Raw genomic sequence first — 14,865 nt, forward strand, 5'->3', positions numbered from 1 at the left:
GAATCCCCTCCGTTTTGGGAAGCCAGGACAGCTGGTCACCTGCCTGTTTAATGCCAGCATTGATTGTGATAGTTGGGGTCTTATTCTTATTTTAAAGATAAGGAAACAGAGGCTCAGGGAGTTGGAATAACTGGTTTATGTGCACACACCCGATGAGCGGTTCACCTCTGTGGGTGCCAAAGCCTTGGTCTCCCTTCCTCTGTGTCTCAGCATCACTCCAGGGTCAGAGGCCATTCTCCCCATCATCAGAGTTCTCAGCAAGCCCTGCGTCCAGCACTGTGCTGGGATCTGAGGGGGAGTGGGGTTCATTCACTGTTCCTGTGTGTCAGGCCTGGGGATAGAAAACAAAAGAGAAGCTCCCCAGTTCTTTTCTCTTGGGTACTTTTTATCCAGTGGGAGAGGCCAACATTAAACAGACACACAATAGAGTCCCTATTATATGGGAATCGACACAATTGTGTGTCCTATGTGAGATGAGCTGGGAGAGATAAACTGGGTGGTAGCACCAGGGGCCTCAAAAGTGCTGCCAAGCAGCTCAGGCATTATTTTGAGGGTAGTGGGAAGTCCTTGGTAGAATGTAAGTGAGGGGGTGACAGGCAGATTTATTGAGAGAAATGGGTCGATCTGAGACATAAATACTAAGGAAGTAGAAGTGACGGGAGCTGGGGATCACTTGGATAGAGGGAAACTTGGATGAATAGTTGCCCCCCAAAATTCATGTCCACCAGGAACCTCAGAATGTGACCTTATTTGGAAATAGGGTCTTTGCAGAAGTAATTAGATAAAATTAAGCTGTGGTCATGCTGGATTAGGGTGGCCCTATTCCAATGACTGTTGTCCTCATAAGAAGAGAAAGCAGAGACACAGACTCAGGAAGACCACGTGAAGATTAAGGCAGAGATGGGTAACGTGTCTACAAGCCAAGGAATGCAGGCAGCCATGGGAGGCTAGGAGAGGGACATGGGACGCATTCTTCCCAGCGCCTCGGGAAGGAACCAACCCTATCAACTTCCTGATCTCAGACTTCTGGCCTCCAGAACTGTAAGAGACTGAATTTTTGTTCCTTTAAGCCACTCAGTTTGAGGTCATTTGTTACAGCAGCCACAGGAAACTAATACAAAAGGGAAGAGGGGGAGGAGGGAGTCAAGAATGACTCCCAGGGGTGTCCTGGGAGGCTGATATGGTGGTTTGTTGAGATAGAGAAAATGGGAGAAGCCAGCTGTGCCATTTGCAAAGAGTGGGGCCCTGAGGACCCAGGACAGAAGACAGGTATATTTTGATGGGAAAGTAAGAAAAAAGAACGAAAAGCTTCCAGAGTCAATTAAATCTAGGAATTGGGACTTCAGCCCTAACCTCTGCCCTTCGGGGGCTGTGTCCTGCTTGCAGTGACTCTGGGAGGGAGAGGGAGAAGCAGCCATGAGACATAAATTAGTCTGTCTTCTAGGGCTTTCTGTTGGTCAGTCAGCACCCTACCTATGGCCTTTGGTGTCCAGTTTAAAATGGATCTTCTTGTTCCATGATTACACAATAAAGGGGGCCCCATGGTGCCCCAGGACTAAGTCCAGTTCTGAGCATGGTGTGCAATGGGGCAGAAGATGGCACTGGGCAGGACATGTCGATGGGTAGTGATGGGGAAGCATTTGGGGACACCAGAGGGAGGAGAGGTGGCCTCAAGGATCAACTCGGTCTCTTGCCATTTTTCCCTGTGGAAGTACCTGCAGCTGCACAACCCCCCACCCACCCACCTGCCAGTGTGTAGCAAAACCAGCTGTGGAATTGGTTCTTCCAGCCCCCAGCCGGGACTGTAGACCTGCTGGCACCATCGCACGCAGAGGGCATCAAGTTCCCAACCTCAGGCGCCCTGCCCTCAGCTCAGATGAGCCTGAGCACCTCCAGCCAAGGTGCTGATGAATTTCTCTCACCTCTTAGGCATCATTTTCTCATAATTATAGTGGGGACAAGACAGGGAGGCCTGTTAAGAAGAAACTTGGAGCTGTGTGCCGCAGGAGCAAGGCGAATCCTCCCGGAGGGCCACCCTGGAGCAGAACGAATTTTTCCAAGACTTAGCGGAAAGATAAAATCTGATTTAATTCCTAGGAAATTGCCTTTTTACCCACCTGTGTAAGCCTGTATTTAAATGCTAATATTTTGGGTCTGCTGGGATGCCACATTTATTTTCTTCCCGAACAGCCACAAAAATCATTTATTTATGTGAATTCCAGCGCCTACCTTCTCTCCTGAGTTCCTCACTTTCATTTGCATCTACCGGCTGTATGTTTCTCTCCTCAAGACAGAAATCTGTCACCGTCCCCCTCCCCAGACTTCACCCTCTTTATACCTTTCCTGTGCTGTTTCTAGACCTGCTGGTGGCTTTTGATTCCCTTCCATGCCCCAGACTTTCCTATAATCGGTCACCAGTCCCTTTGATTTGACCTCCTCCCCAGGCAAGAATCACCAAATCTGACAGAGCCTCCACTTCCTCACCTGTAAATGGGTATAATACATAATGGTACCAAAGCCATGAGTTTGTTACACGACCGGGGTCATCCACATACAGCCCCCAGCCTGTGACCCCCATGGAGTCTGCCTTTTCTTCTTAGTGGCAGTTCTATTACTAGCTGTTCAGTGAGCTTGAGAGGGCTCTGTCCTGCTGGTTAGAAAACAACGACTGGCCACCATTCGCTTCAGAGTGTTTTCAGGCTCTTAAATTCTCTACCTCCTGAATTTGTTTGCTTGTCCATGGTCCAAGCAGCCCTCCCCCACTAAAATGCGGTTGCCACAAGGAAAGGGATTTTGTCTTATTTACTGGCCTATCCCCAGTGCCTGGCACATAGTGGCATTCTAGAATTTCAAAAGGGAAGACACCTGGACTGGGCTGGCTATTAGGTTACTGACCCCCCCACTTCCAAGGTGCCCTTCTCTGCCCTGCTCGGTGTCGCTGGGCTGGGACTCTACAAGCCACATTTCTGCTTTGCCAGCAGGAAGACAGGCTCTGCCAGTAGGAGAGAGGGAGGCTGCAGGCTGGGCGAGGGGGCCTTGTCCCAGGCAGCTTCCTGCTCCTGCCCGGTGCCCACCCTACCCCTGGCAGTAGGTTCCGGCCTTGGCAATTGGCTCCAGCTTCTGATACGCATTTTTGAACTCCCAGAATCAACATTGTGGCTACCCCTCAGATATACCTGCGTGAGCCAGCCAGCAACCCCGCCTCAGAGTCTGGGTCTTAGCCTTATGGGGTCCCTCCTGCAGGATGGAAGGTTCTGAGGATCCCAGTTCTTTCCTTTGTCTCTCCCTACCCAAGCACTGGAGCTGCAGTTATCACTTCTGAGTGGTCAGTGCCCCCTTTTAGCCTTTCTGATATTCCAATACCTGCTTCACAAGTCTTTATATGTAATTCTCTCTGTTAAATGGCCGGTGGGCTCATGTCCCCTGGCTGCACTGTGACTGAATCTGTGCCTGGCCATGCCCCTTTCCACCCCCCTCCAGGCCCACAGCCATGGCCATGAGGAGGGAACTCCTTCCAGGATAAATGTCTCCATTCTCTCCCCATGATGCTTCCAGAGATGGGGGTGTATGACCATCATGGACAGCTGCTTTTTTCTTGCATCATCAAGGCAAACTTTCTCTCTCACACTGCCAGTCGCTTAGATTTCAAACCCTGGGAGATATGAAATAAGTTTCCGTGATTTTAGAGTCAAATGTAAAATGGTCTTGGATTCAAATTCAGCCTCAGCTGTGTGGCCATCTACAAGTTGCTTTCCCTCTCTGGGCCTGTTTCCTCATCTGTAGAATGGGTAACACAATAGTACCTGCCTCTTTAGGGTTAAAATAAAGATCAGATGTGTAGGTACTTAGTCCAGTTGCCTGCACATGGAAAGCACTCAGTGGATTCTGATGTCATTCTTGTCATTGTGAGGACCACCTTTCAACCTTCTGAAGGACAGCATGCTTGTCCTCTCTTATCCTTGTACTCAAGAGGTCGGCCCACTCTCCTGGGCCCAGATGCCATCTGGAGCCCCCATCTGCCTCTCCTCCCCCCTAGAACTGGGAGGTGAAGATTCCTGAGATGGTTGCAGGTAGAGAGAGAACTCTGCCTTCCCACATCCCTTTGGCTGGTGCACATCTGTGTCAGGGAGGCTAATTACAAACCTGCTAATGGTCTAATTCCCCCGGTGCCACCTGAATACTCCGCTAGCACATGGCCTTTCTTTATTTTTAGTTGCATGTTCCTGGAGCAGAGAACAGTCTCTCCTGCATCCTCTGATTATGAATTTCCCTCTGGCACAACTCGCCTTCCTTTGCTGAGAATGTTCTTCGCACACTAAACACCTTGCCTGCATTTCTGGGGGTTTTACTGTGTGATGTTGTGGATGCTGCTGGCCCTCTCTGGGCCTGACCGTTTATCTGAGACTGAGTTCAAATGCTTGATGCCTTGCTGAGATCAGAGGAGGAGCTCGGTGGTTGAGTTACTGCTAAGGGGGGTTAAAATCCGAGCTTGGCGCCGTGATTTCCAGTGACCATGAAGCTTTACCTACGTGGCCTCTACTTCCTTGTAGAACTGTTTTAGGGGACAGAGGCGGGGTGACAACACCGCCAACTACAGTGGCAGCAATCACCACCTTTGCCCCTGCTAAAATGGCTTGTTCCACCAGACCCTATATTAAGCACGTTGATTTCATTTAAACCTCCCCAACTCCTGTGAGGTAAGGATTAGTACCCCCATTTTCCAGAAGAAAAGCCTGAGGCTCACCTGCTTGCTCAACAGCTGCTGAATTGCAGACCTTAGGATCCCCAGTCTGTCTAGGGCCTTTGCACTTGCTGTTTTCCTAGGCCCTAACAGTTATCACCTCAGAGAGCTGTGTGGCCAGATTGGGGTCTCTGCTTAAATGTCATTGGTACAGAGAGAAGCCTTCCTCAATGACCCTGTGAAGTAGGAGCCACTTGGAGTCACTCTCCATCCAACTTGGCCTTCGTTTTCTTTAAAGCGTATCCTGTGTATAGACACTGTGGCTGACTCACCTGGCCTTCCACCCGTGAAAGGGAACACCACAAGCCCGGGGACATTGCTTTGTCCACCACTGTACACTCGGCGCCCGGAGCAGAGGCCAGGGTGATGGTACATTTATATGCACGCACAGGTGTAGACTGAACAAGTAAGCGACTGAGCACCTGCGGCAGAGGCCCGTGCTCTTAACCACAGCCCTTGCCAGAGCCTTCAAACCACAGGTGCCTCTGTTTCTTTCCCCATAGGAGGTCGTTCAGATGCTGGGATTCCCGATTCCTGAGCTGGAGTTCAAAAGCACATTCCCCCACCCCCAGACATCTCCTGTCATCCCCCGACAGGTGCTGCCGATGGCCTTCTGGGAGCCACTCCTCCAGCAGGATTCTTGGCCAGGCTTCCAGGCAGAAGACCAAGGTCAGAGTCAGCGAATGCCACTCCAGTCTCAGCCGTTTGTTTCTCCGGCCTCCCGATGTTCACGGTCTCTCCCGCGTGCGCTTGAGATGGAAGAGGGACGTGCTGGGCCTGGCTGAGAGCTCCATGTCCTGCAGAGTGAGTTCTTCGTTCGGGGGCAGTGCTGCCTTCGGTGGGTACCACCCCCTCCTCCTCCAAACCTTCGCTGCCTAATCTGTCTCTTCCTCCTCGGCGTCAAGGCCGTGCTGCCCTTTGCTGGTCCTTACCTGCCGTCTAGTGTTCCGCGAGCTAGTTCTTTCCTGTGGCTTCCCAACACCGACCTGCCCACCAAGACTGCAGCGTGAGCGAAGTCCACTGGATACTGGGAGCTGGGCAAACACTGGATACGTGAGTAAGTGAACAAAAGACTGCCGACCCCAAGAAAGAAAATACCTACGAAGAACGGCTCCTGGTTGCTAACTGGGGATTCCCGTTAGCGGTGAGTGGATGCCAGTGCCCATCAGGTGACACGACTGAGCGCCATTAACATTCCCAGATACCACGTGCATTTTTAAATGGGACCTTTGATACTTTAAGACAATCTGTGAGTAACGTGGCAATTTCCGGACCTACGACATTAAGCACAACGGGGATTTTCTGCCGGGGCTCCTTCCCATTGTACATGCTGTGACTCACACTCTGCTGGCCAGTCAGGGAGCCCGGGCCACTGTGGGGCTTGGACAAAGGCTCTGTGCCTGCGGGCTGTCTCCAGGCTCTGTTCCTGAAGCTGAAATTTGTTGATGATGACCGGAAAGGTGAGGTTTATTTCAAGATTCCCGTCCTCCCAACTCAGGGGCGCCAGGGAAGAAACCAGACCTGGAATGTGAGTTCCAGCTTATCTGGCGTTTTATCAGCTGGTAGTCTCCATTCTCTGGCCATTAGGCAACTTCTTCCTCTCCAACGTCCCACAGAAGCAGGTAACAGAGACAAGCTGATGGGGAGGAGAGCACGACTTAGTTCAGCTGCAGGCGGATTTCATACCCGCTGTGGCCATGTAGCCACAGTGCATTGGCCCACGGTGCCCATGAAGACTTTTAGAAACACCAAGGAAAGTAACGCCCTGTGCGGAGGGTGGGATGAGATGTCCTCGGGGGTCCCCGGCAGCCCTCACTGTCTGTGGAACTGAACAGCAGCCGGACTTTTTATTAAGCCAGAGTTGGACTTCACATTTGCACACTGCCTTACGGTTTTACTCTAAGAGGATTGTCCTGTAGCGAAATTGTGTGAATTGTGGACATTCCCTTGCGGCCCCTCTGAGGACTGCTTTCGCCAGCCTCTCCTACCCCAGGAGAGCGCACAGACTCCTCCCTGCTCTGCGGGGGTGGAAGCTGAGTGGGAGCAGCTGACTCAGAGTGGGGGCACCTGGAGCAGGGAGGCGGCCAGAGGCAGGACGAAGCCCCTGCTGCAGGTGCTGCCCCCTCAGTCCGACTTCCCTGCGACGCGAGCCAGGCCACTCAGAGGCTGCCCGCAAACTTTCCACTCGGTGCCCAGCAGCAGCTCCGTGCTCTGCGGGGAGTTCTCCCAGATCCTGACCAAGGCACAGAAAATTGATCTATTAGATTAACCAGGGAGGAAAGAGCAGGAGAGCCAGCCGGGAGGCTGCAGAATGGAGTGTTTCTGCGTAGCAGTCCCCTCCCTTCTGACTGGAGTATTAATTGCTACATTACCACTGCCATGTAAGAAAGACAGTCGGCACAGCCTGGGAGAGCCGCAGCTCCTCCCTCCCCGCTCCGCTCCGCTCTCCTCCGCGCTTCCCTCGGAGCGCCCTGTGCCCTGGCAGCGCCGTGCCAGCCCTGGCATCCCCAGGTCCTCCTGTGGGCAGGACTCGCGTGGAGGGAAGGACAGAGGGAGGGAGCAGACAGCGTGCCGTGCGGGCTCTCTGGATGCAGAAGCCGGACTCACTGCAGAAGCAGCTGTGCTGTTCCAGGAGCTCCTGGGGTGCGTCCATCCCTCGGGGTTCGCCCAGGCAGGCTCCAGGTTCAGGGGCTGGCAGAGTGGAAGCCTTCCCTTCTGGTCACTGACAGCAGAGCCTGCCTTCGCTCTGCCACCATGAGCGGCTGCTCCAAACGATGCAAGCTCGGGTTTGTGAAATTTGCCCAGACCATCTTTAAGCTCATCACCGGGACCCTCAGCAAAGGTAGGAAGCCTGGCCTCAACTCTCCTTTTCTGTCTCGGTGGGATCTGCCTGGTCAGGGTGTCTCGGTGTCTCTGGCTGGCCGGTGTGGCCGTTCTAGTGTTCCGGGGTCCCTGCGGAGGCCGGGAGAGACCAGTGGCTGAGATTTGGGGTTGCTGACAACCTGGGTCCTGGCTCTGAGCAGGCAGGCACCCGGCCAGGGAGCTCAGCCGGCTCTGATTGCCCGGAACTTTGGAGATGGATTTGGTGGTGTGCGGCGCATTGGCTGCAGGCGGGCAGAGGGAGAGAACCCCTCCTGGAGCCCAGAGCTGCTTAGCGTGACTAGAGTTTCAAGAAGTTATCCGCGGGGTGTCGTGTGTGTTGATAAGAGAGACTTGATGCGGTGGCCCTGAGCAGCTCTGTGGAACAGGACCGCTTGTGGGGCCAACGGGAGGTGGCAGCGGGCCACCATCCTGCGTGTGCTGGGGGCTGTGGGGTCCCTCAGCTCTGGCGCCCACGTTCCAGGAGCCTTCTCGTGGGGCTCCAGGGCGCTGCGTTTTGGGAGCATCATTCTGGTTTCTTGGACCCCTGCCCCTCCACATCTCCTGTCTGTGTTGACATCTGTCCTCTCTCCCTCTCTAAGAACTGGGGTGGCAGGCCGTCTGTGGGTTAACCCCCCCTGCAGCCCAGAAAGGGCAGTTGTGGACTGAAGCTAGGACTGCGGACCGCGTGTCTGCGCTCAGCCCCGGGGCAGGGGGGAGGCTGACTTCTGGGCTGCCCCTGCCTCTGGAGCCCCATCTTACTCTCTGACCAGGGAGGGTGAGGCACTCGGGGAGACTCTGGCAAACTTTCTGATGCGGCTTCGCTGGTTGAAACAATCTCTTTAAATATTCACACCCTGGTTCAGGAGGCAAGGCTTTGAGGAGATGCATTGGAAGCAGGAGGCAAGGGATTCAGGGAAGGAGGGAGTCCCACAAACCTTGATCAGGATTTTAAAACGTGAAGATGAGCGAAGAGAAAGGCCCTGTGTGGCAGCCCCAATGACATGGCTCAGTCCCTGGCTGCCCAGCGGGTCTGGCCTGCTGCAGACTGAGAGAGGGTGGAGGGGGGTAGGGGGGAGGACGGTGAGATTTTGCTTCTCTCCTTTCTCAGGCCCTTTGGTCACTCCTGTTCTGTCCCCACTTCACCTCTGAAATCAGGCACTCCTCCTCCTCCAGGAAGCCCAGGTGGACTGAATGCCCAAGGCTGAGGGTCAGTTGCCTCCAGAATTATTGGGGGGCCTGAGTAGGATGGACTGAGGTGAGGAGGAGAGGGCAGAGGGAAGGCAGCTATTAACTGCGGCAGCACCAAAGAAGGTCTTTCTTTCCGCCTCAGGAGGGGCATGTTTGCTAAAGGCTGCCTTCCCCGCTGGACTTCCTGCCGTGCAGTCCTCTGACAAATTTAGGGTTTTCCCCTTGCGCCCCCAGCACCAAGATCTCGGTGAGGGCTAATGGACTGTGCCTGACTCATCCTATGCCTGTCTCTGCTTCCCAGAAGTTCAGCAGGATGAGCTTGGGTCGGAGTTAGGAAACCTAGAGCTCAACTCTGGTTTTGCTCCCCAGGCAAGCTACAGCCTCTTTGAGCCTCAGTTTCCTCGTACGTAAAATGTGTCCATTACCTTCTGCCTGTCAGCCTCCCAGCACTGTGGTGAGGATCCAGGAAGCTGAGACCGGGATCCCTTTATGTTATGGAGTGTGTTGCAGGGACCAGATGTTGAGGGAGTGGTCAGGGACTGAGATGGGCCTGGGTCTGGAGAGGGTTCCCCAGGGCCATCCCCTCTCCTGGGCCAGCGTCAGAAGCTCCTTAACTTAGCCACTGCAGGTGGGTCTGTGCACCCCAGGCAGTACCTGAGGGGGCGAGAGATCACAGAGGAACGTTCTGTAGCAGGAGGAGTGAGTGTGAGAAAGCGAGAGGGGCATGTGTGTGTGTGTGTGTGTGTGTGTGTGTGTGTGTGTGTGTGTGTGAAAAAGAGGAAGAGAGACTGAGAGAAAGGAGAGTTGGCTATCTGCGTTCATGAGAATGAAGGCCTTGTCTTCTGCATATTTGCCTGCAATCATTTGCTCAGTGTTATCACCTACTCTGTTGTGTAGTCATTAATAGACACGGGACACATGGACAAACAAGACGCAAGCCCTCCATCTGGAAATGTGCAGTTGCGTGGGGGCACAGCGGGAGAACACAAGTACCGCCTGGACTTGACACTGAGGGGGGCATGGGGGCCACAGGGCCAGGGAAGGGAAGCCTGGGGTAGACCTGGAGCCCCTGTAGCAGTGTCTCCTACGCTGAGGGAGTGTCCGCCTCTGTAGGGGATCAGCCAGCGGATCAGGACAGCCCTGTGTCCTCTCAGAATCCCAGACACAAGGATCCACCTGGTATGGAACCAGCCCCGGGGACCTGGCCTTTCCCTGACCTGCGTCAGCCCTGAGTTTTCTGTAGCTGAGGCTCAGGGAGGTGGCCCACAGCAGATGCCAGGACAGAATCGTGTCTCCTGCCCCACAGAGAGTACCAAGTGTTTCCACAGCCTGGCTCTGCGCCAGGCATGCGCCAGGAAGCTGGTGTTCTTCACAGCCCAGGTGTTTGCTAAATATTTGCTAAATAAATGGCTGTGGGAGCAGGGCCAGGCCTGGAGCAGGTGAGCGGAGAGTTGTCAAATGTATAGACCGGCCCTGGGTAGGTTTAGATTAGGCTCTGTGTGAACATATTAATTTGCTTAATGATTTGGGGGGTTAATTTGTTTTCACTTATCCATTCTTCATTGCACTGAGTCCTGCGATTGCAGTAATCCACCCCTTAAAGGGATTTTCTGTGTCCCTTTCAGGACTGAGGAACGTAAAGGTTCTGTAGGACCAGGTACCTCCTGCTGGTCCTGGGGACAACGTATTTTTTCTTAGCTACCTTCAGAATACTTGGGGAGCAGGGAGAGCCCAAGATCCCCCTCCCTGTCCTGCCTGTCCCTGGACCTTGTCTGCCTCCCCTTGAAGCCAGCAATCCCCTTTCCTGTGCGTTCAAGCTGCCCCGTGGCCCAGAATTCTCAAAGGTGCCCTTTTCAGAAGTGAGCTGATAAGGTTCTTCTGCTCACACATCCCCTTGACCTCTTCTTTCAGGAACAGGCTTGCTAAAGGCTGCCTTCCCTGCTGGGCTTAAGCTCTCTGAGGGCAGGGACTCCATGCGCTTTACACGTCACTGTAGCTAGAGCTCCTGTCTAGTGCCCAACCAGAGTAGACGCTTCACCAGCCGTGTTGAATGAATAGAGCAGCACTGCCTGGCACAGATGCCAGCCAGAGCCCTGAGATGAGGCTGAAGCCAGAGCTTTCGAGGACGCACCGTGCAGCCCCTATCCTGGCTGCCCAGCAAATGCACTCTGAACTCTGTCCGAGCGCAGCCCGAGGGTGAGCCTCCAGCCGGACCATTCCCGTGGACCTGTGCCTGAGCTTTCTTCCTGCCTCGGGAGGGGCATCCACTGTGGGTGGGGTCTGCCACCCCTACTCCTGCCCCCTCAGCTCTACTTTGATTTGTTTTATGTACTGGGTTTCTCCATATTTAAAGAAAGAGTTTCTCTTGCTTAAGAAAAAGAAGTTTACAAACCAGCAATGCAGTAGAAAGGGCAGTGGGTGCCAGACTGGCACATCCTGGGTCCTCGGCACACTGGCTGGGTTGCCTCGTGCTGGGTCCCTCACCTCTCTGGCCTCGATTACCTGAACTCTCAAATGGAATCATAACGTCCTCCTCACAGTATTAACCGACTGTGTATATGCAGTTCCCTGCATAGCAAGTGCTGGGGAGACCTTTGGTGCGTCCACAGTTAATAGCTGATACTCTCAGGGCTGTGAGCACCTTGGGCCTGGACTCCTCACTCACTGCTGGTTTCTTTAGCACCAGGCACAGACTCAAGGAGACTCCTCTAGTTTCGAGAACATTCCCTGCTTTCCATCTCCTGCATTTGCTTCCCTGAGGCCCCACGCAGTGCTGAGATAACATTTGCTCCATTCCCCTACACCTGATTACCTTATTAGGACTTAGGAGCATGACTCCAGAGCCAGCCCCCTTTCCCCCCTTTCATTGAGCAGAAGCTCAGCTCCTGACTTAGATGCCCAGTTAAACTGGGGGTCTGGGGAACCCGCCCCTTCCTGTGCAGCCAGCTCCCCCACCCCTCACAGAGGCCGCAGGGCTGCTGATGTACAGCCTCCACTCTGGCCAGGGAGGTTCCAGCCCATTTCCTCTTGTACTTTGGGGACCCATCTGTCACCCCAGGCAGAGATTGCAAAGCCAAAGCAAGCAAGAGGGAGGAATCCAGTCCAGAAGAGCTTCTAGCATCGTCCTGGCCACCCATGTGGCTGCAGGGTGGGGAGGCGGTGTGGGGGCTGACCTTATAAGATTTATCTGGAGGACAGTGCCTTGGAGCCCAACTCCCCCCTCCCACCCAGACCCAGGTCCTTTCTCTCTGTGTGAGGCAGGACCTCAGCTTCTGACCCATCAGAGACACGCTGTTCCTCTTGCCTCCTTCTCAACTGCTATTCAGTATCCTCAAGAAACTGACTTTGAACTTGGGGACAGGCTTGAGTCCCAACTCTGTCTGGTGTCTACGGGCTGTGTGAGCTTGGGGGAGTTATACAACCTCCCCAAGCCAAGCTTCCTCACTTTTATTTGTAGATAATAACATGATAAACTGCACAAGGTTTTGTTTTAATTTAATGAGGATAATACAAGTAACAGGCTGGCGGCTATCGGGTGACCTTGCACTTGGAAGAAGCTGATGGTGAGGCCCTCCTTAAACACGATGCATTAGGAGCCTCTGTGTCGCCTCAGTCCCGACCCTGGAAGTAGGCGCTGTAGTCACCATATTAACAGATAAGGAAGCTGAACTTTAAGCCAGGTGGCCCAGCTGGCAGAACTGGAATTAGAACCCAGGTCCTCTGTGGCCGAGACTAGGTGCGTGCCTCTTCACTCCATGGGGCTATGGAGATGGCCCTGTGGACACTGCTTCCCACCTTGGTGCCAGCAAGGACTGCCCAGCTTCCCACTAATTGTGTAGGTGGGTTTGTCAAGAGCTGTTGTGTCATCTGACTCACTTTAGAGCAGCCACCTGTCCTGCAAAGAGCTGGGACAAATTCTATAATGTGGTGTGGCCCGGGTTAAGGAATAGGTTTTATGGGGAGAGGGGACATGCCACAGGTCAAGGTTATCAAGACAGCCACGTGCAAGCTCACAGCTCAGATAGATGCGCTGGGGCCATAGCACCTACTAGATGCTGAGTGCGTTCTGCACCCACGAGGGACCCTCTCCCTCTGCTTTCCCTTCTTATGGGGCAAGTGTGAGAGGAGGTTTGTCAGTAGGAAAAACACAAGATTCTGGGTGCCAGGAAGTCTGGAAGTGAAATACTGACTGTTTACTAGAATTCTCTGGGAAAGCGACCGCCCTGACACTGGGGACCTTGGGACCTAGATGATGTGACAGTGTCAGCTGCCAAAAGAGGATGCCCTCTGTCCCAGGAGAAGCGTGCACTTCACTTTGTAGGGGGAAGTGAGGCTCTCCGCCACCCCAGGTCCCCTGGCTCGCTGTCCTGGCAGTGCAGGCGAGCACTGGGCTTGTGTTAGGACAGCCCGCTATCAGGTTGCTACCAGAACATCTTCATGTTCCTGCCTTGTCGTAGGCAGAAACCTTGGTCACTGAGGGCCTGGTCCATGCCTGCCTCTCCATCCAAGGCCAGAGCCACCAGGGTGGGGGATGTGCTGGCCTCGGCTCTCAGTGGTGAGTAGCCCTGATTCCAGCCCACAGGTCTCTCATCCTTGCCCTGCTGCAGCAGGCCCATCATTCCCTCATCCATTTCGCTGGCCAGGTGCTCTCTAGGGTCCCCGTAGTCCCATGGCAGAGGGGAGAGAGGAAGGTGAGGCCTCCCCACCTGCCAAGGCTCTCCTCCCTGGGGCCACCGGGCCTCTCCTCCGCATAACCCCGATACCAGGCAGGAAGAATTTGTTCAGGCTGCTCATCCTGGCGGCGCTGCACAGACATCCTATTAACTTCAGGACCACGGGGGAGCCGCTAGTCTGTTCCAAATTAAAAGTAGCTGGAAATGGGCCTCTCTGTCGCAGGAGAGCACCGTGGGCTGTGGTACCAAGACACAGGGCGGAGTGGATCAAGCCATGTCTGAATCAGCCTTTAGAGGCCCGGAGGGCCCTGGCCATGCCAGTGTGACCCTCAGAACTCATAGGGTAACAGGATCTCCCAGGCCACAGACTTTCCCCAGGTCACCTCTCTCCCCGGGTCCCACATCCCTTTATGGAGGTGGTTGTGTGGTGTAACCAGGGAAAGCAGCAAGATGCAGGGAAAGAAAGCACAGCTCTGGAGCCAGACAGCCCTGGGTTCAACTCCTGCCACTTGCTGGCAGGATCGCCTTAGATGAGCCATTCTCCACCTTGCGTCTGTGTCCTCTCCTGGAAAATGGGGCCAGTAATTCCCGACACACAGGGCCACCGGGAGACAGGGAGATGGTGCCTGTGACACTCAGTACCCAGTACATAACAGCTGTCCTGTAAAAGCAATGTCCCACCCTTCTCATCTCACTCGATTCAGCCTTCGACTGGTCGCCAGGAGGAAGGAGGCAGAGCTGAGAGAAACAGGCTCCGGGTCAAGTCTCTTCCCTGCCCTTCTCTAGAAGTCCTGTTCTTCCAAAGCTGCGCCCACTCCCATGTTCAGTCACTCTCAATTATAGGCTCTGAAATTGAGACCTTGTCAACAGCTGAAACTACCCTTTGTGTTTAGTGGTTTATTTATTTATTGGCCATCCCCCCAGCCCCCACGAGAAGCTGAGCTCTATGTAGCGCTCATTGTATGGGGCTTGCTTTTGGTGCCTCGAGCACCCATTGCATGTTGAATAAGTGATAAGTAAAAGCTTTCTTTGTTCAGCAACATCAGGGCATGGGACTGGAGTCCCTCTTTGAGGCCTGGTCTTTGCCAGGCTAGTTCGGAGGTCTCCTACTCCCCATTCCTTATTCTGAATTTCTGTGCTGGAATTTGACAGAAGCAACCAGCCAGGATGACCTTGGGAGGCAGAGAGCTCTAGTTAACCCCACTGACAGATGAGAAGACCCGAGCCTCAGAAAGGGAAGGGCCTGGTTCCGAGTCACCCAGGCAGCAGGGGACAGAACCAGAACCGGAAGCCGGGCTGTGGGTCTCCAAGGTCCACTTTACCCTCCACATCACACAGTCTCCATTTCTGAAACTCAGATCCAGGACAGCATGCCATGAAGACAAGCATTCCTTCCTAGTC

At 54.1% G+C, this 14,865-nt stretch overlaps 1 protein-coding gene across 1 annotated transcript in view; it reads left to right on the forward strand.

Moving 5' to 3' along the window:
• Positions 1–7,274: 7,274 nt before the first annotated feature.
• The window catches only part of KCNIP1 (potassium voltage-gated channel interacting protein 1), a 240,125-nt gene continuing 232,534 nt past the window's right edge, over positions 7,275–14,865 (forward strand). Inside the window, exon 1 of the mRNA XM_081136114.1 lies at positions 7,275–7,583. Coding sequence (XP_080992240.1) covers positions 7,496–7,583 — 88 coding nt within the window. The 5' untranslated portion in view covers positions 7,275–7,495. The remainder of the gene's footprint in view (positions 7,584–14,865) is intronic.

This window comes from Miniopterus schreibersii, assembly GCF_964146895.1.
Source record: "Miniopterus schreibersii genome assembly, chromosome: 4".
Classification (NCBI taxonomy): Eukaryota; Metazoa; Chordata; class Mammalia; order Chiroptera; family Miniopteridae; genus Miniopterus; species Miniopterus schreibersii.